This window comes from Rattus rattus, chromosome 2, assembly GCF_011064425.1.
Source record: "Rattus rattus isolate New Zealand chromosome 2, Rrattus_CSIRO_v1, whole genome shotgun sequence".
Classification (NCBI taxonomy): domain Eukaryota; kingdom Metazoa; phylum Chordata; class Mammalia; order Rodentia; family Muridae; genus Rattus; species Rattus rattus.
Window position 1 is genome coordinate 45869684 of NC_046155.1, and position 25090 is coordinate 45894773.

The following is a 25090-nucleotide window of genomic DNA, read 5'->3' on the forward strand; positions in this document are numbered from 1 at the left end:
AAGCCCACAGCATCTCTTGGCCAGGATTTTTGGGGTGTCTTTCTGAGGTTTCCTGTAGCTAGGAGGTGCACTTTCCAAGGTGGCTAAGGCATAGCTAGTCTGAGATGAGTTATAAATATGTGGAAGTGGGCATGGTGGCATGTGCTGAGGCAGGAGGATGTGTGAGTTTGTAGAGTATGTGCTTAGCAGACCTGGAGCTTGCCTGGGTAACTCAGACTCTAGTTTTGGTGGGAAAGGGCCAGGCTGCCCTGGAGCCCACAGCAATCCTCCTGCCTCTAGAGTGGAAGGATCACAGATAAGCCACTATATCCAGTAAAATCTCAACTTTAAATCAAAACAAAATAAAACAAAACAAAATGGACCAGAGAGATGGCTCATTGGTTAAGAGGACTTGCTGTTCTTACAGAGGATCCTGGGTTCAGTTCCCAGTACTTATACGGCAGTTCACAACCATCTGTAACTCCAGTTCCGAGATATCCAATACCATTTTCTGGCCTCTGCAGGTGCTAAACATGCATGTGACACACGTACACACATACAAACCAAACATTCATACTCGTAAAATATAAATAAATAAATCTAAACCAACAACTGAAAGGAAAGGGTATCAACTCAGAACCCCAAGACCAAGTTTTCTACACAAAGGATTTATTTGCCCCAGGGAGACACAGGGAATAAGAGACAAAACCAGGAAAGGAGGGGTTGGGGATTTAGCTCAGTGGTAGAGCGCTTGCCTAGGGAAGTGCAAGGCCCTGGGTTCGGGTCCCCAGCTCTGAAAAAAAAAAAAAAAAAAAAAAAAAAAAAAAAAAAAAAAAAAAAAAACAGGAAAGGAGAGGATGGTGAAGGGAAAGAGAACAAAGAAAGGGATATTTGTTGGGGGCCCTGGGAGGGGAGCTGACCCAAAGGGCTGTCTTGGATAGAGAGGAGATAGGCTGGCCAAATAAGGAGATAGGCCTTGGTGGCTAGATTCAGGAATGTCATCTAATGTTGTTTAGCGAGGCAGAGGGAGTGGGGGAGGACAAGGCCTGCCAGAGCCATGTTCGCCATTCTAGAGTCAGCTAGAGTCCCTTCAACCAGGTATGGCCATTCCTCTCATCCCAGCACTTGGGAGGCTGGCTTAGGAGGATCGTAAGTTTGAAGCCAACCTGCACTGCACAGAGAGTTCTAGGAGAGCCTAGGTTATATAATGTGCCCCTCCCTCATTACACCCCCAAAGACATGTTGATACCCAGATCTTTTTCTTCTGTTTTTATATTCAGTTATAACATGTACACACAGACACACGCTCACACATGCACATAGGAACATATGTGCACATATGTACACACACTACGTGGATGCTTTACTTTGAGATTCTTATTTATTTGTGTGTGTGTGTGTGTGTGTGTGTGTGGTGGGGGTGGGGGGAGTGGGGTGGGGAGAACGTATGCCAAATGAGAGTAGAATGAGGATGTAGGACCCCCTGGCAATGGAGTTGGAGATGGTTGTGATCTGTCATGGGACTGGGAATCAAACCTGGTTCTCTAGAACAGCAGCTAGTGCTCTCCACTCCAGCCCCTACCTTAATTCTTTTTTTTAAAATAGGGTCTCATTGTGTACCCTGGATAACCTTGAACTCAGAGATCAGCCTGCCTCTGCTCCCTGGGTGCTGAGATTAAATAGATGAACCACTGTGCCTGGTTACACTTGTTCTTTTAGACTAGCGTTAGGCTTGTGACAGATTGAGCAGACTCATGTGGCATGATGGTGTATACCTGTAGTCCCAGAACTCAGGAGGATGAGTTCAAGGCTGGCCTCCACCAAAGAAGAGTTCTGTGATCAACTCCTGTGTGTGGTGTGTTACATTACTGGTAACTTATTAGTAATTAAAGTTCAACATGGCAGAATTCTCAGAAGTTCACTCTGGACTGTACAGTTACTTGGGTTTGGAAAACCCATGCCCTGTCTACCCACACACAGTAGTTTGACTGTCTCTAGATGTTTCCTGGCTCCATGTAGTCGTCCCTCCCTCTAGCCCCTGGCAACCACTGAACTTTTGTCTCTGTAGCTTTTCATTTCTGAAAATGCCGTCTAGATGGAATCAGAGTGCGTAGCCACTAAGCAAACTAAGCCAGGAGGGGCCTTCACGACCATGGCCTCACTTCAGTTCCTGCCTTCCGGTCCCACCTGAGTTCCTACCCTGACTTCCCTGAGCCGCGTTGCTTTTGGTCTTGATGATGGTTGTCACAGCGAGGAGAGCAAACTGGAGCGTGCAGCTTCTTGGGATTGAACTTGGGTCACCAGTTCTGTTCAGTATCTTTGCCGATTGCTGAGCTATCTCACTTGTCTGTCTGTCTGTCTGTCTGTCTGTCTTGAGGGGGGCAGGCACAACAAAGTCTTACTATGAAGCTTTGACTGTTGAACTCACAGATCTGCCTGGCCTGCCTCTGCCTCCACAGTGCTGGAGTTAAAGATGTCTTTATTTCTTAAGGACATCTTGTTTTTAGGTTTTGGTGATTTGAACAAAGCTGATATGAACACTGGTTCTTATGAAAGCTTTTGTGTGAATATAGGTTTTCAGTTTGTTTGGGGAGTAGGGATGTGCATGCTGGGTTATATGCTAAAATTACGTTTAGCTTTGTGAAAAACTGCCAAACTGTCTTCCAAAGCGACTGCATCATTTTGCATCCCAGCCAGCAGTGACCGAGAGCCTCTGTTTTATATCCCCACTAGCACTCATTGTTGATGGTGTTTTAGCCTCTTTAGTGGGTGGGGGATAATCTATACAGTATTGTTTTAACTTGCAATTCTCTAATGAAATAATTCCGTCTGCACACCTCAGTGTGAAATACGGTACTGAACGTCTCTTCCGTCTGCACACCTTAGCATGACAGACTTTTACATTTGTCTTTGTCCCTCTCCCCTCTTCTTAGGCCCACTTTGTCTCTATACGCTCCTCTCACTTCACAAATCTACAAGTTGGTCTTGTGTTTTCTGGTATATTTTCCTTTGTCCCCTCGGAGCCTAACGAGTTGCCGTCCATGAGAAGTGACTGGACTGCTCTGTTGAAGTCTCAACCCATCTTAGACTCTCTCTGTCTCAGTTGAACCATTACAAAAAAGACAAAATCTACAACTTGCCTGGCCTGGCCTTTTCCTGTCCCGCCCTTTGTTGTTCTCAGATTTGGAAACTGGAGCAGGGTGGGAGGACCCATAACCCTCCTACCTTTGTTTGTGATCCTTTATTCTGACCCTGAAAACAGTTGGGAGTGACTGCTGCCCCAGCTCCACCTGAGTCTGTGTGGAGACCTAACTTCTTCCACGGCTTCTCCGCCCCTTGGCTGACTGTTGCCAACCTCACCTTGCCGCCCGCCCGCTGCTAGAGCCTGAGAACTCACATTTGCCTGTGAAGAGAGCGGCTGCCGTTCGGTTGCCCGGCCACCTTTCCTGTGTTCATCTTGCCCACTCTTCAGTTAATACTGACATTTTTTAAACTGTAGCTCAGGCCTCAGCTTGCTGTGTAGCTATGGCTGTCCATGAATTCCAGATCTTCCTGCCTTCCTGTCCATGAGATGACCTTAGGATTTGAACCACCGTGCCTGAGTGTTATTGTTATTGTTATTATTTACTTTTGTTTTAAGACAAGGCCTTGGTTATATACCCTAGTGTGATGGTTGTTCTTGGTTGCCAAGTGACTACATCTGGAATTAACTAAAACCCAAGCAGTGCACTTGTGAGGGATTTTTTTTCTAGTTAAATCATTCGAAGTGGGAAGCCTGCCTTTAGTCTGGGTCTAGTGAGGTGGGAGGACCACCTTTAGTCTGGGTCTAGTGAGGTGGGAGGACCACCTTTAGTCTGGGTCTAGTGAGGTGGGAAGCCCACCTTTAGTCTGGGTCTAGTGAGGTGGGAAGCCCACCTTTAGTCTGGGTCTAGTGAGGTGGGAGGCCCACTTTGCTCTGGGAGCCCATATAAAGGGCATGGGGAGAGAAGCTTTGCTCTTTGTCCACTTCCTCTCACTCTCACTGGAGAATCCACTCCATCCTGGAATGTGATGAAGAAGATGGAGACCCTTCTTACCTTCTTTTTTAATGTTTTATAGTCTTTATTTAAAAATTACCTATTTTATGTGCTTTTGTGTTTTACCTGCATGTATGTCTGTGTGAGAGTGTTGGGATCCCCTGGAACTGTGGTTACAGACAGCTATGAACTACTATGTGGGTACTGGGAACTGAACCCAGGTCCTCTGGAAGAGCAGCCATCTCTCCAGCCACTAGAGCTTACTTCTTTACGATTCTGGAGTAAACTGAAGACCAGCTAAGACATCCAGCCTCTTGGACTGAACAACTACTGGATTCTTGGACTTTCTGTTGGTAGATAGCCATTGTTGGACTAGCTGGATTATTAAAACTACTCTAATAAACCACACACTCTCTCTCTCTCTCTCTCTCTCTCTCTCTCTCTCTCTCTCTCTCTCCCCCTCTCCCTCTCCCTTCCCCACCCCCCTCTCTCTCTCACTCACTCTGTCTTCTAGAGAATTATGACAAGTACACCCAGGCTATCCTTGACCTTTAGAAATCCTCATGCATTGGCCTCCAAGTGCTAGTATTACACGTATGGTCTGTTTGCTCCTAGAATGTTTAAACAAAATCATAAATGTACTTTCATACTTGGTTGTAGCAATGGTATGTTGATCATTTCATTTTTCCCTTTAAAAGATCAGTCTTAGGCTGAACATGGTAGTATGTGACTGTAATCCCAGCACTTGGGAAGCAGAGTCACAAGGATCACAAATTTGTAGCCTATATTTAATAAAAAATTTATAAATGTGTTTATTTGCATGTATGTGTGTTCTTGTAGTGACTCTGGGTGCCCAAGAGGCCAAAAGATGGAGTTACAGGCTGTTGTGAGCCTGACATGGGCACTAGAAACTGACCCTGATTGTCTTCAAGAGCAGCAAGTGCTCCTAACCGCTGAGCTTTCTCTCAGGATCCACAGAGTACACACAAATGCCATGGTGGGTAAGTCTAGCTGCTGAGATAAATAGGCTGCATTCTAGGCCAGGCTCATTAGTCTTCTATGGTACACAGAAGTCAAGCGACGGGAGACTTGGTGTTCGGCTTAGAAGAAAGGATGATCTTTCTGACACAGGTCTGCCAGGTGATGGGTTGCTAGGCCCAACGGATTTCTACCCAGCATGAATCTTGAGATGTCTTTGGAGGACCGGGCATTTCTTCACTGTATAGGGCGTCAGTGCTGGGCAGGTTCTGGGCCTGAGGTTTGTGATAATGAACAACACTCAATCCTGCACTTCACTGCCTGCCTTGGCTGAAGTCTCTTTATAGGAGGTGGATTTGATACCACTTCAGAGCCTTAGGTCCTCATGGTGCCTGACTGTCTCTTCTTGTAGAGTTCATGCCTTAGGCCTTGTGGAGAAGGAATCCAGAGGCTTAGAAATGTGGTCAGCCTATATTTGAGGTGAGGCCAGTTGGCCATTTGACAGTGAGGACTTGGGTTCATAGCGGCTTCCTAGAAAGTGGAGTGCTCTAGTCTCTAGACTTCTAATGTAACCCTCAAAGGTCCTTCTTTTCCTAGTCCCCTTCTTTAGGGGTCACAAACCTGCTCATAGAACCAGCCTCAGAAAGACCACTCAAATCAAAGGGCTGTTCGTGATCTCCAGAGTTGACTCATGTGACTTTCATGTGATACCCAGTGCTGCTGGGAGCCCTGCCTTCCAGGGCGTGAGGTCAGAGCTCAGGGCTCACAGCTGTGAGGTATACGACTTTTGGAGAAGGGGGTCTGCCTCTGGGTTCAGGTCCGTCTAGCTGGCTGGCTCCACTTCTGCTAGCTGCAGATAGGACTCCTATGCACCTCTGAAGGCTTAGCTCCTAGACAGAGAAAATTAGTGAAAGTTGACAGGCGACATTACAATGTGCTCAAACTCTGTCTCCTTCCTGCTCCAGCATCTCCAAGATCAGGTTGCAGATGCTGGATCCCCTCCCTTGTCTGAACACTTCATTCTTGTAACCAGGGCTTTTACATAGAGAAGAGACCAGAAGAAGGCAGCAGCTGGGCCTTTGGAGGTAGAGATTTCTAGAAATGTTGGTGATGTGGGCCTGTGAGTTTTGGGCTAGGTCTTTGACCAGGGACAGTATCCATAGCATGTCATGTAGTTATGTCTCTGCTCAGAGCCAGCCTGTTGCACTTGAGGAAAAGCCATGGGCATCCGTAGCCGTTATGGTCCAGCACCTCTTCCTCTTCCTCTGCCACTCTTGCCCTTCCTCACTCTGCTCCCTGCTCTCTCCTCTATCTAAAGGCCTTTGCACTTGCCTGGGCAAACCTGGAGTGCTCTGCCTACGACAGTCTCACCCCTGACTCCTGCACTCCTTAGGTCTTCTCAAGTAGTCATCATCTCAAGTAGTAAGGCCTTCTCTAACTGCCTCTTTCCTTTCTTCTCTCTCTTCTCCTCCCCTCCCTCCTTCCCTCCCTCCTCCATCCCACCTTTCTTTTCTTTTCCTTAACCTTCCCTTTCTTTCTGTCTTTCTGCCTGCCTGCCTGCCTTTCTTTCTTCCTTCCTTCCTTCCTTTCTTTCTTTCTTTCTTTCTTTCTTTCTTTCTTTCTTTCTTACTTACTTTCTTTTTTTCTTTCTTTCTTTTCTTTGAGACTGGGTCTCACTGTATAGACCAGGCTGGCCTTGAACTCACAGAGATCCAAATGCACATATATAAACATACTTTATACATTGGTGTTTCCCTGATGACTCTAGTATGTGCTAAATGAGTCAGTTGGAGGCAGTTTTCACTCCATGGGTCCAGCTCTTAGCTCCAGAGGGAAGGAGAATGCCTCAGCACGATGCCTGGCTCTGAGCCCAGGTGAAGGCGTTTCTTCCATTCAGGTCCCCATTCTGGGGATCAGAATCTGTCCAGGACCATGTCAAGCCTTTCTCTGGGAGTGGTGTGTGATGTGGATCGAGTCTAACTTGGCTTGAGTGCTGCACACAGTATTGGGAAGCTCTTCATTTTGTTCCTCAAATTCCCAGGCCCATTATTGAGAGGTCTGTGTTCTGCTCAGTGCTGGAGCGCCCTGGAGTATAAGACAGGCAGGGTTTCTGCTTCCCTGAGTCTTAAATTCTTACAGGAAGACAAATGAAAATGTATTTATAGTTTTAAAGAGTCCAGGTGCCAGGCTGAATATTGAGTTGGGGATGGAGTATTAGAGAGTACTAGATATTATAAAGTGAGCAGAGAGGGAGAAGGTTCGTTTCACAGTGACCAGTATTGGTTTGTATGAAGTTTTGAATTGGTTTGTATGAGGCCTTGAGCCAAGACGGTCATGTTGTACAACTCTAGGGACACTGATCAGACTGTTCTGCAGTGGGTGCTCCCTGGAGGTAAGGTGCTTAGAGCCCTGGCCATCCAACTATGTGACAGTTGAAGCAGGAGGGACCCTGAGGCCTTTTAGGTACAGAAGGAAGGTCAGTGTGGGACAGGATGAGCATGCAGTCTGCAGGCAGTGTGAGAAATGTGACTGTTAGCACTGGAGAGATGGCTCAGGGGTTAAGAACACTTGGGTCTGGTTCCTACCACCCAATCAATGGTAGCTAAAACCCTCCTGGGACTCCAGCTCAAGAGGATCTATTGCCCTCTTCTGGCCTCTTTGGGTACTAGGCAAACACATGGTACACATACATGCATGCAGGCAAAACACCCTGTATACATAAAATAAAAATAAAAGCTTCCAAAAGGATGTGACAGTCAGGACAACCATTCATAACCCAGTTCCCGAGGATCCAGTGCCTTCCTTCCACTGACCCCCAGTACCAGATACAAACATGGTGTGTGTACATACATACACACATAGAAAATATTAAAGTCTAAAAAAGTTAATTAAAATTAAGTTTGATTTTGAAAAAGGACTGGCAGTGAATTCATGGGTGACGGACTTGGGGAACACAGGGATATAGGGAAACTTTCCTGGAGGCAGGGCTCTGCCCTAGTGTGAGGGTTGCAGAGATGAGGTGACTGATGGCTGCAAGAGTGGCCCCAGGGTAGCATCAGAAAGGTACTTGGACCCAGCTTTGACAGTAAGAAGAAAGCTCATGACACTTGGATATTGCTCGTTTGTTGTTTGATATCAAGGTCTGGTCATCTCTGAAACCATGGGCGTGTCATCACGCACATGCTCAACCTTGACATGATGTACCTGCCCCAGGCGCGCGCGCGCGCATACACACACACACACACACACACACACACACACACACACACACACACACACACAACAGCCTTGCCCTGGGGGAGCTGAGATGCTAAGAAGATTGTGTCTTGAATTACCTGCTTCAGGTGTCCGGAGGCACCTGGCTGCTCAAAGTCTTGGGAGACAGTGGGTGGACAAAAGGCCCCTGGGCAGACCTCAGCAAGCCTTGAGCTATACACCTGTGTGAGAGAGGCTCGCTTCCCGAATCAGACTGTGACTTAACCATCATCAGCCCGGCTCGCCTTCTTTTAAAGGTTTTGTGAGGTTGTTGACTTAAGCCAGAATGAGGAATGGTTGGGGTTCTGTTATCTTTATTTTTTTTTTCAATTTTCTTTTTTCTTTGTTTGCTTGTGTGTTTGTTTATTGGTTTTTTGTTTTTTGTTTTGTTTTGTTTTTTGAGACAGGGTTTCTCTGTGTAGCCCTACCTGTCTGGAACTCTGTAGACCAGGGTAGCCGGCCTAGAACTCAGAGATCCTCCTGCCTCTGCCTCCCAAGTGCTGGGCCTAAAGGCATGCATGCACAACTATACCTGGCTTCATGTTAGAGTTCTTAATAGCTTGCTCAGCTGGCTTGGGATTTCCCTGGGTCTGACTGTCTGTCCTCTGGAGTTGGCTGGAACTAGAGGGAACAAGCCCTAGCAGACCTCCCATGGGGAATGGGGGGCAGTTGATTGAGCCCCCACTGCTCTCCAGGAAGGCTCTGCTGCTCCTGGCCTTTATTTTTCTTAAATTCCATGTCTTGGCTGGGAAGCTCTTTGTTCACTGAAGCCCAGAGCAGAGTTAAGCTGCTAAAGTATTGAGAGCAGGAGGGTTTGTCTGCCTGGATTCTGAGCCAAATCTGTCCTGGGAGCTACTGTTTTTAAACCCGAGGAATGCTGTGGGAATGTGGTCCTTGGCTTCTAGCAAGATGTCTCAGGAAAGGGCTACCCCAGTGAGGCAGATGGATGCCATGAATCAGATTGGACAGGGTGTAACAGAAAGTGAGCATGTGACACTTGCTGTTAGCTCTCTCTTAGCTCTAGAGCAAGCATGCTCTCTGTGATCCCACCTCAGTTCTTTCTCCACCTTGCTAGGAACTGAGCCCAGGACAATCTGCAGGCTCAGCCTCTGGCCCTAGGATGATGGGTTTTCTTTTTTTTCCTACCTGACCACTCTTTGCCATCCCACTTCCCTTTTTAACTTTTTGGTTTTTTGAGACAGGGTCTCACATAGCCCAGGCTGTCCTTGAATTTGCTAGCTGAAGGTAACCTTGAAGCTCCTGATCTTCCTGCCTTTACTTCCCTAAATACTAGAATTATAAGTTCATGGCACCATACCAGCTCCCATCTCTCTTTTTATAAAGGTTATAGAAAGTGGTTTAATATAACTCAGAGTTTTAAAGAAGTCTTAATTCTGGAAGAATATTGCCATATAAACATATCTTAAAATTTTTCAGGTTTTTTTTTTTCTTTCTTTTTTTTTTTTTTTTTTTTTTTTTTTTTTTTTTGCTGTTTTACTACCCAGTATAATAATACTGTTGTCACCAACACTTTCCAATTGGCTAACAATGTTATCAGTAATTCTGAGTAGTTCAGGATGAGAATGTCCCCTCTGCTTATTCAGTAATTATTTACAGAATTCCACCATTGTGCTGATGTCAGAGAACAGTAGTAATCAAGGAGTCTCAGGCCAAGTTTGAGGGCTCTGGGAGGGATCCACAGCCAGGAAATTAGACACAAGTAGAAACTGGCCAGTGGTTCTTGAAGGACTGTGTCTACAAAGCCTCGGAGTTCCTCACACACCTGAGGTGAGAGACAGTGGGGACAGGTGACTTCCAGCTGGCTCTAAGATAGGCCGAAGGTGTTCTCTGCCTGAGGTTGAAAGTCTATCTCTGCGTGGAGAATGCCCTTATCTGTGTGTGGAGGAGGAACCTGGGCCACATGGCATTTGCCCGAGGGTCACAAGAAGGTGGTAGAGTGGAGCTGGTGTCAGTTTATTGGTCCTCCCAGCCTGGGCTTGTGCTGTTTCTTATCCAGTCTCGCACTGGGATCCTGGAGTCGGGTGGCTTTAGAGTCCACCCTGCAGCGTCCCTGGGCTAAGCAAGTTGACAGGGAGACTGTTGGGTGATGTCCTCACTGTCCAGCTTCTTTCTTGGTCCTAGCAGACTTGCCATTCTACCTCAGCTGTCCTGGAACTCACTTTGTAGACAAGGCTAGCCTGAAACTCACAGAAATCCACCTGCCTCTGCCTCTGCCTCTGGCTCTCAAGTGCTGGGATTAAAGGTTTACACACCATGCCCAGCAGCTGTTGAGCTGTTTGATTTGTCATTACATTTCTGTATTTATCTATTTAGTGCGAGTGAGTCCATCTCTTTGAGAGGTGTCTTCCTGCATCAGCTTCTTAGTAGCTAACAGTGAGGTGACACATTACAGCCAGCTACAGGCATTTTTGATAATTTTGTTGGTTTTTGCATCATGGTTTTTGTTGTTGTTTCATTTTGTTTTGTTTTCTGAGACAGGGTTTTGTTCTGTGTAGTCCAGGCTGTCCTGGAACTCCCTTTGCAGACCAGCCTGGCCTGAAATGCAGGAATCTGCCAGTCTTTGTGCTGTTTCCCCCACCCCCCAAGTGCTGGGATTAAAGGTGTGTATGCTTGCCTTGCTTCATGGTTGTTTTTAATGCCCATTCATTTATGGTAAAATATTCATGATATGAAAATCACCATTGCCAGCATGTTTAGGTATAGTTTAGTGAAATTAAGTTTTACATTAGTGTACGGCCATTACTCCTTTCAGTTTCTGGAACTTTTTAATTTTCCCAGTTGAAACTAGACCCTTTCAAAATGATAGTTTCCCATTCTTCATGTCTCCAAACACCTAGAAAGCCGGGTTCCACTTTCTGTGTGACTCTGACTGCAGCTGCCTAAGTCGATGCAGGTGGTTGCTCCCAGTGTCAGGTGTATTTATTTCACTTAGCGTGATGTCTTCAAGATTCATCCATGTCATGTGGGTGAGGATCTGTGTGTGTGCGTGCTTGTGTTTGAGACAGAGTTTCATACAACACAGGCTGGCCACAAAGATGACAGTGTGGCCGAGGGTCGTCTGACTCCCGCTCCCACCTCCCAAGGGCTGGGAATTTAAGGATGTGCACCGCACCTGCTTTTCCTTTTCGAAGGACAGATACCAGTCGACTGTTTCCTGTCTGCCCTTCCCACCTCCTCACCTGGCAGTAGGCTCTCGGGTTCCTGTGCTGTTTGTGACCCCTTCAGCACTGTGGTGAGGGATGCTGCTGTCAACAAGGCTCTGCAAGACCTATTTTCAGGCTTTTGTGTAGCTACCGAAAGGTAGAATTCCTGGCTCATTGCAGTAATTCTCTCTCATTTTTTGAAAACAACCATCATGTTTTCTATAGCAGCTGCATTGCCACCAGCCATCCATCAAAGTCCTAACTTCATGACCATTTGACTTGATGAGGCACCATTTACTGATGTTAACAGTAGAGGTTCTACTGTGGGTTTGCGTGTAGCCTGGCTCCTCCTCCTCTGGTGAGCGCAGAGAGCCCTTTGCTTCTCAGTGCTCACAGCAGTCAGCTTCCTGCTGTCTCTGGCCTTTAGTCATGGCGGTGTCCTAATGAAGCACCAGACCTTATATAAGCCCCTACTTATAGAACAGCGGGAGTTTTTCTAATTTTTTGTTTTGTTTTACAAATACTGCTGAATATGTTTATGCCAAAGGCTTTTTTCTAAGATAGTTCCCTTATGGTGAGTCCCCAGAACTAGTCACTGCTACTGTGAATGATGGCCAGTGCTGCTACTGTGAATGATAGCCAGTGCTGCTACTGTAAGTGACAGCCAGTACTTGGCTTTCCTTGCTGTGTTCAGGTGTTGTTCGAAGCGTTTGGCTCTGTGTATTATGCGTGAATTAAGTAGCTTTCTAGAAGTTTTTTTTTTTTTTCTTTTCCTAGACAAAGTCTCTCTATACTATGGATTTGATAAGATGCTTTCCTTCCAAAACTATTCCTCAAGAGGTTTGTCCTTAGGGCTTGTCGTGCAGGTGCTCTGAGCCACAGCCTCGTGAGTGCATAGCACGTGTCGCTAATTGCCTGGCCCTCTCACCAGCCCACCCCCTTTTTCTTTTTATATTTAAAAAAATTATGTGTATGGATGTTTTGCATTCATTTATGTAAATGTACTTTGTGTATGCATGGTGCCTGCAAAGGTCAGAAGAGTTCCACTGAAACTGGAGTTACAGATGGTTGTAAGCCACCGTGTGCTTGCTGGGGACTGAATCTGTGTCCTGGGAAAGAATAAGAAGTACTCTTCACTACTGAGCCATCTCTCCAGCTTTTTTTTTTTTTTTTTTTTTTTTTTTTTTTGGTTCTTTTTTGAGCTGGGGACCGAACCCAGGGCCTTGCGCTTCCTAGGTAAGCGCTCTACCGCTGAGCTAAATCCCCAGCCCCTCCAGCTTTTTTTTAAAGAAAGATTTATTTATTTATTATATATAACACTGTAGTTGCCTTCAAACACACCAGAAGATCCCATTACAGATGGTTGTGAGCCACCATGTGGGTGCTGGGAATTGATCTCAGTATCTCTGGAAGAACAGACAGTGCTCTTAACCACTAAGCCATCTCTCCAGCTCACTTGTCCAGCTTTTTAAATCATGGTTTTGATTACCAGTGTTTATCTTTTCTGACAGAGGAATCTGACTCTCATTACCCTCACTACATTAACACTTGGGTAGTTTGAGGATTACTAACCTATACTAACTAATGTAACAATAAACCAGCTCCCTAGAGTTTACCGTTTGTTTTCTGTTCTTTCCCCTGGAGATACATGGCCAACAAATTGTATCCAAAGCTTACTTAGTTGACTGTCTTCATGGTGGTTCTGGGCTCATTTGAAACAGTGAGAGTCACTAATTGCTTGCTTTGACTATGCGAAGATACTCGTGTGACTGCAGTTATAACTACAGGAAAAGGAAACAAACAAACAAACCAACACAAAATACTGTTGCTCTAGCCCTTCCCATCTGAGTCACACTGCCCTTGTAGGCATCTTGTCTTCTTTCCAGGTTATCCTTCCTGTGTGGCGTCCACATAAATGAATAGTGTTGTTTGCTTTTTCCCGCATAACAATGTTGCATCAGTTTGGTTTTGTTTGGATTTTTTTTTTTAATTATAAGCTCTTTATAGAGCTGACCTCATTATCAATACCATCATCACATTGAGTGTCTTGTGTGTCAAGACTCATACTGGGTTTGGAGCTGCAAAAGGATTCACGTTTCTACTTATCGTTCATGCCTTTGTTCACTAGTTAGACAAAGCACAAGCACTATTTTTAATTTTTAAATTAGACTTGTTTATCATTGATATTTCTTAATGTTTGTTTTGCCTACATGAATGCATATGTGTGCCTAGTGCCCTCAGAGGTTGGGAAAAAGGACAACAGATCTCCTGGAAATGAAATTACAGATGATTGTGAATCCCCATGTGGTTGCTGGGAATCAAACCCAGATCCTCTGGAAGAGTAGCCTGTGCTCTTAACTAACTGAGCCATCTCTCCAGACCCACTATTGAAGAAAGAAAGAAGGACCCTTGGTCTTCTCAGAGACTGAACCACCAACCAAAGAACACACACAGGCTGGACCGAGGCCTCCCTCACATATGTAGCAGATGTGCAGCTTGGTCTTCATGTGGGTCCTGTCCCTAAAGCTGTTGCCTGTCTGGAATACGTTCCCCTACCTGGGCTGCCTTGTCTCGCTTCAGTGGGAGAGGATGCACCTAGCCATGCAGAGACTTGATGTGCCAGGGTGGGGGGTGGGGTGGAGGAGAGGGGCTCCACCCTCTCAGAGGAAGATGGGAGAGAGGCTGAAGGGAGGGACTGTGTGTGGAGAGGATGGGGAGGGAGCAGTGATTGGGATGTAAAGTGAATTTAAAAAAAAAGAAAATATACTTTATTTATTCCTCGAGAGTTTCACACATGATCATACCTACTTCAGCACCTTTCCTCCATGCCCCAGGCTCCCCAGCATACCCTTGTCCCTTTCCCGTCCCGTCCCTTTAAGGTTTTTGTTTTTAAGCATCTACTGGGTCCAAGTAGTCCTGACTGTTGCTGTGCTGCTGGTCTTGCTGGCTTACTGTGCAGGCGAGGTGGTGTTGTGCTGCGTTTTTGAGACAGTTTCTCAGGGAGCTCGCCTAGGCTGCCTCCCACTTGCTAAGATCAGACTGAGCTTCAGGGACTGGAGGCTCCATGCGTGGTTAAGTCTTCTGCTTTGTGAGCACCTCCTAGCGAGCTCTCTGCAATGTCAGCCCCAGGAGATCAGTGCCTCTCGCCTCCTTGTACACTCGTGTGTGTACATACAGATCTCAAGGCGCAGGGTGGCTCCATGGTCAGGTGTATTTGCTGTTCTTCCAGAAGATTCTTGTTTGGCTCCAAGCACCCACACTGGTGTGGTTTATGACTGCCTGTAACTCTGTCTCAAGGGGGATCTGACACCTCTCTTTCCATGGTCATTTGCACTCGTGCACACAGACATACACATATCCATAATTAAAGTAAACTTTTTTTTTAAAAAGGGGGGGTGGTGGTGCTGAGAGATGGCTCAGCGGTTAGAGCACTGACCGCTCTTCCAGAGGTCCTGAGTTCAGTTCCCAGCAACCACACGGTGGCTCACAACCATCTTGAATGGGATCCGATGCCCTCTTCTGGTGTGTCTGAAGACAGCGACAGTGTACTCAAATAAATGAAAAAAATAAATCTTAAAAAAAAAAAAAAAAAAAAAAAGATTGACCTTCAACTCCTGAGTCCCTGCTTTCTACATTCTTTCTTACAGCTGCAGATACATAAATGAGCTTTTAGGGAGTTTGTAGTAGTTTGAAGGTACAATTTTTGGAGGTAGTAAACATGTATGTATCTTTGTTAAGGTGCTAAATTCTCCTCCTTAATAACTGTACTAATTGTGCTCTCACCCTGTGAGAACTCCTCTTTGCTGTAACCTCACCAACAAAGTGTAGCAATTACCTGCTAATGCCGGCTAATCTGAGGGAGGGACGGGTGTGAGTTTGCTCCCATCTATGCCTCTCATTTTGAGTGAGGTTGAGCGTTTTATCACATGCTTGTGAGGCATGCACCCTCATACACTGGTTCATGGGGGTACATTCTAACAAGTGTATCACTGGGCCCTGCTGTTGTTTTATGAACATCATGGCGCCTTCTTACAAATCTATATAATATAACCTGACGGCACAGCCATATGGCACAGCCTGTCACTCCTTGGCTACAAGCCTATATAGCATGTTAATATCGGATGTTTAGTGTCACCCTGTCTGAAAATAAATAAATAAATCATAAAGAAGATATAATAAAAATGAGGCATAAAAGGATTTTCGGATCTTTTTTTTTTTTTTTTTCCGGAGCTGGGGACCAAACCCAGGGCCTTGCGCTTCCTAGGCAAGCGCTCTACCACTGAGCTAAATCCCCAACCCCTATAAAAGGATTTTCAATAGGACTGGTTGGAGGCTCAGTGGTAAGAGACCATCTGAGAGCCTGACGGCCTGGGTCCATGTGGAAGGAGAGAACTGCTCCTGCAGATTGCTTTTCAATAGTCCCATTTGTTCAAGGGCATGTGGTCCCTTCCATCCCTATACACATGCACTCACACATGTGAAGAAATCTTATGCCTATAGGACACTCCCACATCCAGGACTAGAGATTGCTCTGGCTGAATCTGCTGAGTGTCTATGGGGCCCCAAGACACTGTGGTGCACTACGTTAGACTTTATAAACATTGACACATAACCCCTCCAAATATTTCCTTGAATTAATTAACATTAAATTACTCTTTTAGTTTATAAACTTAATTTTTGTAAATGTGGGTACATGAGCATATGTGAGCTGGTGAGGGGCACGTGTGTGCGAGTGTGAGTGTGAACATGCCTCTGCTCACATATTTCATCCTAGAAGACACGAGAGACAGCTGTCCCGTTGGAGTGACTCCATTCTCTGATCAGACACACCCGCTTTGGCAGAGAAGCCTTTGTGTGATGTGGTCCAGACCAAGCCAAGCCCCTGCGGAGAACTCTAAACACCGAATGGTCTTGTTGCTTGGCTGTTATTGCCTGGACAGCCTGCTCTGAAAAAGAAATCTGACAGGCCCAGGTCATGTGTTTATCCTAAGGCTGGGCCATTCCAGACTTGTGTTTCAGAGTTTGAGGTTGTGTCCAGCCAGCCTAGTGGGTGGTAATCAAACACAGGTGGAGACCATCTGGCTGGGTCTGTCCCTCCTCAGCCAAGTAAGAGCTGGCCTGCCCACCACAGAGCTGGCTTAGAAACCACCCTATGTGGAGACAGATGGTATGCACATGTGTGTGTGCATGAATGCACAGTCACACAAGTGTATGCACGTAGTTCTCTTCAGGGAAGAGATGGGGTGTGGGTGCAAATGATTCAGTGACTTCTCTCTCTGCACCATGGATGGTCTGTAACATATGCTCCTTAAGTCTGCTTCTCAAGCTTTTGTGGTTAGAAATCATGTATTTTCCTTGGCCCAAGATGAAAGCCCTGGAACAATCGTCTAATGCACTTTACAAAGCTGTCTAATTGCTGGCTGCTTGAGATCTTCCTTTTGCCCTAGTGACCCATCTGCCTGTGTGGAGTTTGCCCTAGTGACCCATCTGCCTGTGTGGAGTTTTGTTTAGTTGTTGATCTTTGAGACAGGGTTGTGTAGCCCTGGGTAACCTAGAGCCCACTGAGTTCTCTCTGCCTCTCCAGTGCTAAGATGAAAGGTTGTGCACTGCTATGCCCCAACCTTTTTACAGAGTTGTAAAGTTAACCTTTTATTACTCTGGATTTTCACACTCTTCCAAACCTGGGGTCTCCCAAACCTGGGTCTCTGAGAGGCATCCTCAATGTACATAGCTGTTTTCTCAGATTCTGTGTGGACTTGACCCCAACATGGTAATTCATCAAGGAAATAAATAGTGTAAATAGTGTCACTTTAAGCAACTTGTAGCCTTGTCTCCAAAAATCCACATATTATAGGCTCTAAATAGATCCTGCTTCCCACATGGCAACCAGAGAAATAAGAACCAACACACTTCCTTTGACTGGGATGATTTCTAAGGATGCCTCTTCAGTCAGAAAGGCAGCTTCTCAGAGTGATCTCTCCCCAGTGCTTCAAGGGGGCCGGATCTCCCTGTGCCTGCCCAAGCACACAGAGCTGAAGCTGGGGTTCATGTCAGTTTCTAAGGCTCGGGGGTTTTCTTCTACCCAGGTTTGCATCCCAGCCCCTGGGGTGATGACCTAGGAAGGATGCTACCAGGAGCTCTAGCGCTGAACAGCGATTGTGTCTTCAGCTTGCAAGAGGTAGGAGGAAGGTGTCAGCCGTCATTTTAGCTTATGGTTTGTGTTTGTATGCTGGGGAGTTTACATGTGTATAATCATTGTGGTTCATGTTTGTACAAGATATAATTACTCAAAATTACATGATGAACATATTTTAGTTCTTAACCCTTCTCATCCTGGCAAGCCTTGTGGAGCTTTCGGGGACTCCTCCCTGGACACCTCCCTCACCTGAATGGGTATGGCATCCTACCAACCACGTTCTGCTCTTGGATGACATTGCTGCCCTGTCTAGCAGTAATCTGTTTCAGGGACACTGAGACTCAGGGCTCCTGAGTGCTTCCTAACAAAAGAGGCAGGCGTTCAGATCTCATGCTTACAGTCACCCTGAGGAGTGTGGCCACAGAAACTGCAGTCCTCCCATCCTGTTGCTCTTCTGCTTTGGGGTCCAGTGACTGAGGGGTGCTCATGAGGGGTAGAGAAAGTGGTGCTTGCTGACCTTAGGAGCAAGAGGGCCCTTTCAGTTTCCATTCTGCCTCGGATCTGACTCAAGTGCTCATTCAGGAAGCCAGTCAGTGCAGATAAGAGTCCTGGTGCACTGGAGTCCTGGTGTCCCCAGAGGTAGGATGGAAGAAGGCCATGTCTTCACCGAGCACACAGCCATATTGTTGGATCACAGGGTATGTATCTTTAGCGAATTCAGTGGGTGCTTACTAACAGTTTGAATGAGCGAGGAGCATAAGGGAGATTTTCAGTAGTAGTTCCTCTGTTATATACACAGAATATCTAGAACCACAGTCTGGAAGCTGTAACTCAGGAGCAGCAGTGTAGGAGTTTGTCTGGGCTGATGTCACACACACGTACACTCTCGGCTCACTAGAGGGTAAAAGGCTTTGGAGAGACTTCTTCACCCTGGGATTTCCACTGAGTTTGTTTTGCATTTGCATGTGGAGGACACCACACGAAGACTTTGCAGAACTGTGTCCTATGGAAGTTAAACTGAAAACGTTTATTCCTTTCAGGTTTACAGGAACAGACGGACCAAGTGGATTTGGCTTTGAATTGACATTTCGTCTGAAGAGAGAAACTGGGGAGTCTGCCCCACCAACGTGGCCAGCAGAGCTGATGCAGGGCCTAGCCCGATATGTCTTCCAGTCAGGTAATGGCCCAGAGGTTGGGGTGCTGGTCCTGTCCTGTGGCCACCAGCCTGGTGGGCTTTGGGAACTTGCAGGCATATTTTGATGTCTACAGGGTCCTTTCGTGAGTGGAAAACTATGTTGACCTTAACAGACCGAGATTACATCAGTGTCCTGACACCCTGAGGCTTTGTTGCTGTCTGTCATCACTAGTCTGCTCCCTGTTCCCAGTGGCCTGGTTGTCCCTGTGTCTGCTTCCAGGCCTCAAGTACACAGGCTGACCTTGGCTCGGTTTGGAAGGAGAGTAGACTGGAGCTTGCACCCTTCCCTCACAGGGCGGAGGGGATGCTAAAATCAGAGCTGAATTAGATTATCCCAATGCCCTCCAAGAGATTGTCCTTTGCTCCCACTGCCCCCTGGGGACTGCTGCAATGGATCTTGGGTAAGGCCTTTGTGCTGGGAGTGATCTTACTTTCTTAGGTCACTCGGCCAGAACCCCCCAGCCTGCAGAGGCTTCAGAGCTCCTGAATATTCTCAGTGCTAATGTTGAGGGAGTTGAGAGGACTTATGTGACCTAGATTCTGTTTCTTTGATTTGATATATAGCCTGGTTCTCTCGCTCTTCCCCTCCCCTCCTTCCCTCACTAATATAATGAATGGCCTTGCTAGCCTGAAAGTCACTGTGTATATCCACCTCTCTCAGCCTCCAAGTGCTGGGATTATAGGGCATACATAAACCTAGGTGAGGGGGGGGGGAGACAGAGACAGCGACAGAGACGAGAGAGAGAGAGAGAGAGAGAGAGAGAGAGAGAGAGAGAGAGAAGGAGAGGAGAGAGAAAGAGAGTTAGTTTTGATGGGGATTGAGCCTGGGGCCTGATACGTAAAGGCAAGTACTCTGACACTGACCCATATCCAGCTGACATATTTTTTATTTTGAGCAGTGTCTCATTAAGTTGTCCAAGCTGACCTTGAACTCACTCTTTAGCCTGATTATAGGCCTGTGCCACCAGGTCTAACTTTGAAAATAGATTTTTCTTTGATGTAGTTTTTGATATGATATTGGAATGGGATTCTAAAGATGAAGCAACTTCTCGTTTGTAGAAATAGGAACTAATACATTCACTTGTGTACCTGCTCAGGTAGGCAGAGATCAGGGAAATGTAAAACAGATGTTATAAAATCACAGTAATTTCTAATGTGAAGTCATTTTGAAGTTATAATGAAAATCAATGGAAAATAGGATCTTATTCGCAGATACTCATTCACACACAGAATACATTTCACTAGTGACAGTTTTATTTTATTTTACCTCCCTTTTCTTTTGACACACAGTCTAGATAGATAGATAGATACATAGATAGGTAGATAGATAGATAGATAGATAGATAGATAGATAGATAGATTGATTGATTGATTTTTTTTTTTTGAACAGCCCAAGCTATTCAGGTCCTTTTTAACTGGTTAAAAGGGTGGTGGTGGTGTTAATTCTAACACTTAGGAGACAGAGGCAGTATCTGTCTGGTCTACAGAGAGAGTTCTAGCACAGCCAGGGCTACATAGAGGAAACCCTGTCTCAAAACCAAAAAGGTGATTAGGGGACTGGAGAAATAGCTCAGTAGGTAAAGGTGCTTGCTGCTATGCCCGGCCTCCTGAGAGCACACATGGAAGACGGAGAGAACCAGCCCCTTCAAGCTGTCCTCTGACCTCCATATGTATGCCAGAGCACACATGCCCACACACATGGACACACAAATAAACATAATTTCTTACATTCAAAAAGAGTGTGGTAGGGAGCTGGTGAGATGGCTCAGGGGGTAAAGGTGCTTCCTGCCAAGCCTGAGTCTGATTCCTGGAAACCAGATGATGGAGAGAACCAGCTCCTTCCCATTGTTGCCCGGATCTCCATGTGGGGTATGCACCTCCATCCTCAGTAAATAATGTGTTAATTCAAACAAAAAAAGTTGTTATGAGACAAGAACTCAAAGATTCACTCTACAGATTACTTATTTATTGAAAGGGAAAAGACAGGCTGGAGAGATGGCTTCCTGGTTAAAAGCTCTGGCTGCTCTTGCAGACAGCCTGAGTTCAGTTCCCACATGGATACGGTAGCTCACAACCTGTAAGTCTAAGTTCCGGGGGAGCCAACTCCTTTTTCTAGCCTCCATGAGCTAAGAGAATATATGGGTGTGCAGACACACACACAGACAAAGTACTCATGCACATTAAACAAAAATAAATACGTCTTTGAGAGAGAGGCAGGGATTGTCCTGACAAAGAAAGGCCTCAGCAGACATCACCTTAATCTGAAGACAGCGACAGTGTATTCATATAAATAAAATAAACAAATCTTTAAAAATAAAAATAAAAAAAAAAAAGCAAAAGAAGATTTACAGAAACATGGCGGTTCACAGATAAAGTTTGATCCTTGATGGATATTTGTAGAACAACTGGAAAAATGGACTGTGGACTGTATGTTAGGTGCTAGCATTCCACCACCATGAGGTTCCTTGTGTGGCTGTGGTATTGTGATTATACAGGGTAATGTCCTTCTTCTTCTTGTTCTTGTTGTTGTTGTTGTTGTTGTTGTTGTTGTTGTTGTTGTTGTTCTTCTTCTTCTTCTTCTTCTTCTTCTTCTTCTTCTTCTTCTTCCTCCTCCTCCTCCTCCTCCTCCTCCTCCTCCTCCCCTCCTCTTCCTCCTCTTCCTCTTCTTCCTCCTCCTTCTGTATAGGCATATACTGTCTTCAGACACACCAGAAGAGGGCACCAGATCCCATTAAAGATGGTTGTGAGCTCAGGACTTCTGTAAGAGCAGCCAGTGTATTTAACCACTGAGCCATCTCTCCAGCCCCCAATGTCTTTGTTCTTGGGAGACAAAGGCTGAAGTGTCTATACATAAAATGATACTAAATAATTTTAGCAAAATTTTAGACATGTAAGAGAAAGAAAGCAAGGGCAACATGTCATTAATGAGTTAAGGGGGAAGGTACCTGGATATTCATTTTGTTCCTTCTAACTTTCCTATAGGATTGGAAACTTTTGCACTAAAATTTGTAGCTCTTAAGTGTGCATTGATAAGTGTGTGCTCTAAGTCCTTTCTGCAACAGCGGCTCCTCTCACAGCATCTCCAGTGTAACTGTGGTTAGTTATGCCTGCAGATCACAGTAAGCACTTCAGAACAACAGGGGACTACACCCTTAACTGTAATACCTAACTTTTAAGCTTCCATATTTTCTATGATACCATTGTACTAATTAAGTATTAGGTAATTGGGTAGTGTAGATCACACCTAAAATCCTGGCGTCAAGGTGACAGAGGCTGGGAGACTCTTGAGTTGAAGGCCAGCTTGGGCTATATAGTAAGAATCTGCCTTAAAATAAAACAAAGAAAAAAAAACCCAACCAAATAAATTGTTAAACAAGTCTACTTTAAATTCTTTTTTGAAACTTGACAGAGAATAATAGTAAGTTACTGAACACGGGATCCTGATAAGGAGGAGCCAGTGGTCCCTGATTTTAGGCTAAGCCCAAATAGAGGTGAGGAAAACGGCCAAATTGTCAGTGTACTTTGTGTGCCTTGTGTAAGAGTAGGTACCCTGGTTTTGTTTTATTTTGTGCTTACAGACAAGATCTCTCTGTGTAAACCAGGCTGATGTTGTACTCAGTATTCTTCCTTCTTAGTTTCGTGAGTGTTAGGCCACTGCGCTCAGTCCTCTTTTTCTTTTTCCTACTGGGAATGGAACACAGGGTTATGTCAGGCTTAGAGTTGCAGAAGACAACATCGAGGTTATTAACCCATTCAAGATCACAGATCTCATGTGAAGGCAACAGGTGAGCCCAGGTAATAAATGAAGTGCACTTTACCCCAGTGTTGTATTGATAGGAGCTATGCAGACATCTGGTCTACCTGATGCCACGGGCTATACAACGAGAAATTGGAAAATCATTCATGTGGATAAATGCTGCTTGTACACATGGCCACTCACTGTGATGACTCACTCAGTGTTAAGCAGCACTAATGCTCAGTAGGGCGACAGTCTGCAGTTCTTGGAAAATGGAGCATGGTTTAAGAAAAAAGCATTTATAAAATCTCCAAAATCCTCTTAGATACAGCTTCTATATTTTAAAACTTTTATGTGTGTCTTTGGCTCCATATGTGTGGGTGCACATTTGTGTGGTTATACTTCTGTGTGGGTGCACTTGTATGCTGTACATATATGTTGAGGTAGGAGAACAGTCTTGGCTGTAGTTCCCCAGGAGCTATCTGCCTTATGTATTGGAAGACTTACCATTATTTTATGCAGATGTGTGTGCACCACATGTGTGCCTTCAAGACCAGAAGGCCTCAGAATTTGTAGAACTGGAGTGAGGCTACTGTGGGTGCTAGAAACCAGATCTGAGTCCTGTGTAAGAACAGCCAAGTACTTGTAACTGCCGAGCCTTTCTACAGCCCACACTTTATTTTCTGTGTCAGCGTCTCTTGTTGGCTTGTGGCTTACAGAGGCTTCCTGGCCAGCAAGCCCAAAATCTGCCTGTCTCCTCCCCCAAGTGCTGGAATCACAGATGTGTGCTACCATATCCAGCTTTTTCTTTTTAACTTTTTATTCATAAAAATATGTGTACAGAGTGCACATAAACTGTATATAGAATGTTGCAGGATATTTGATCACACTGTGAACCCGAAGATTGTGTTATTTACTGGGAAAAAAAACCTGGGGGTCTGGAGAGATAGCTTAGTAGTTAAGAGCACTGACTGCTCTTCCAGAGGTCCTGAGTTCAATTCCCAGCAACCACATGGTGGCTCACAACCATCTGTAATGGGATCTGATGCCCTCTTCTGGTGTGTCTGAAGACAGCTACAGTGTACTCACATACATGAAATAAATAAATCTAAAAAAAAAAAGAGCCCTTGAAAAAAACTGTTTCTAGTTATGGTATGGCTCAGCCCTTAGCACACAGCTTTAATCTCTCTGACTGAAATACAGACACACCCTTAGTATACACCCTTAATCCCAAATAATGAAAGTAAGTTAGTTTGTAGAGGGAAGTAGCCATGTCTAAAAGTAATGTCTGTTTGAGGGGCAGATGAAGTAACAAATCAGAGAAAGGTTTGACAGAATAGGTTTTACTGGGAGAGTTTTACAGAGACAGATGGCAGAGAGAACAAGCTAGATGTAGATGAGGACTGAATGAGCCGGAGAATGAGAAGGAGCCAGAAGATTAGAACAGATGGCCAGAGTTAGTTTGAGGCTGAGCAGAGCAAAAAGTTAGAGGCCAAGAGAGAAGCCAGTTTGAATCAGTGGGGTTGGTCGGGAGTTTGAGCCAGAACAGCTGAGTTGAGCCAGCCAGCGCTCAGAAAGAACCAGGGTGAGCTTATTCAGCAGCAAGTCTCGGAGGCTGGAACATTCTAGGCCTACATTAGATTGTATGGAGGCTAGAAGCTTCCAGAACTAGGCCTAGGTTAGCAGACTGAGGCAGTAAGCTTCAGGCAAATTACTTCAGACAAATAAAAGACAGTTTTACATAGATAAATTTTCTTTCTTTTTTTTAGATTTATTTATTTATTATGTATGCATGTACACTGTAGCTGTCTTCAGACACACCAGAAGAGGGCATCAGATCCCATTACAGATGGTTGTGAGCCACCATGTGGTTGCTGGGAATTGAACTCAGGACCTCTGGAAGAGCAGCCAGTGCTCTTAACGGCTGAGCCATCTCTCCAGCCCAGATACATTTTCATAAACTGCAACACCCAAGTGGAGAAATAAGCTAGTTCTCCAGAAACCTTGAGTGGCCTGTGGTCTCATCACTGCTCTCCCTGTCACGCCTGCACTCTTTCCTTCCTAGTCATCTGCCATTATTCTTAGTTGATCTTACTTGGTCTTCAAGGCGTATGGATTGGAAAGAAAGAGAGAAAAGAAGGAAGGAGGGAAGGAAAGACTATATGGACCAGCAGGCGGCTTGCTTGCTTGCTGGTTTGCCCGGTACAGTCTTGCACTGTCTTGCCCTGTGTGGTAGAAAACCAGCAGTGAAATGCAGATGCAGTTGTTTCACAGATCACATCACATACATCTAAAACCAAGCTTGGATCAGTCAATGGTCTGGTGGGTTTTTTGATTCATTTTTATTTTGTTTTTTTGAGATAGAGTCTCACTACATGTTTTCTACCTCCTAGGCTGGGATCAAACATGTGTACCATCATGCATGGCTGTCCCTTGATTTTATGTAGTTGATTTAGGTACTTGCCTTGGGAGCCCTGTTCTAAATGTAATAGACTCTGTATGGTTTGGTGGGACCATATAGTAAGTAAATCCTGACTAAGCTGCAGAGTCTCTACAGTATGGTTGACTGTCCTTTGGACTGGATTTAGGCTTATCAGGCTCTCAGTTTGGATCATGCTCAGCTGATGATAG

At 45.4% G+C, this 25090-nt stretch overlaps 1 protein-coding gene across 2 annotated transcripts in view; it reads left to right on the forward strand.

Moving 5' to 3' along the window:
* The window catches only part of Sufu (SUFU negative regulator of hedgehog signaling), a 95177-nt gene that overhangs the window by 12766 nt on the left and 57321 nt on the right, over window positions 1–25090 (forward strand). For both annotated transcript variants that reach the window (XM_032892128.1, XM_032892129.1), the window contains exon 3: window positions 18569–18705. In XM_032892128.1, the coding sequence (XP_032748019.1) occupies window positions 18569–18705 (137 nt within the window). The remainder of the gene's footprint in view (window positions 1–18568; window positions 18706–25090) is intronic.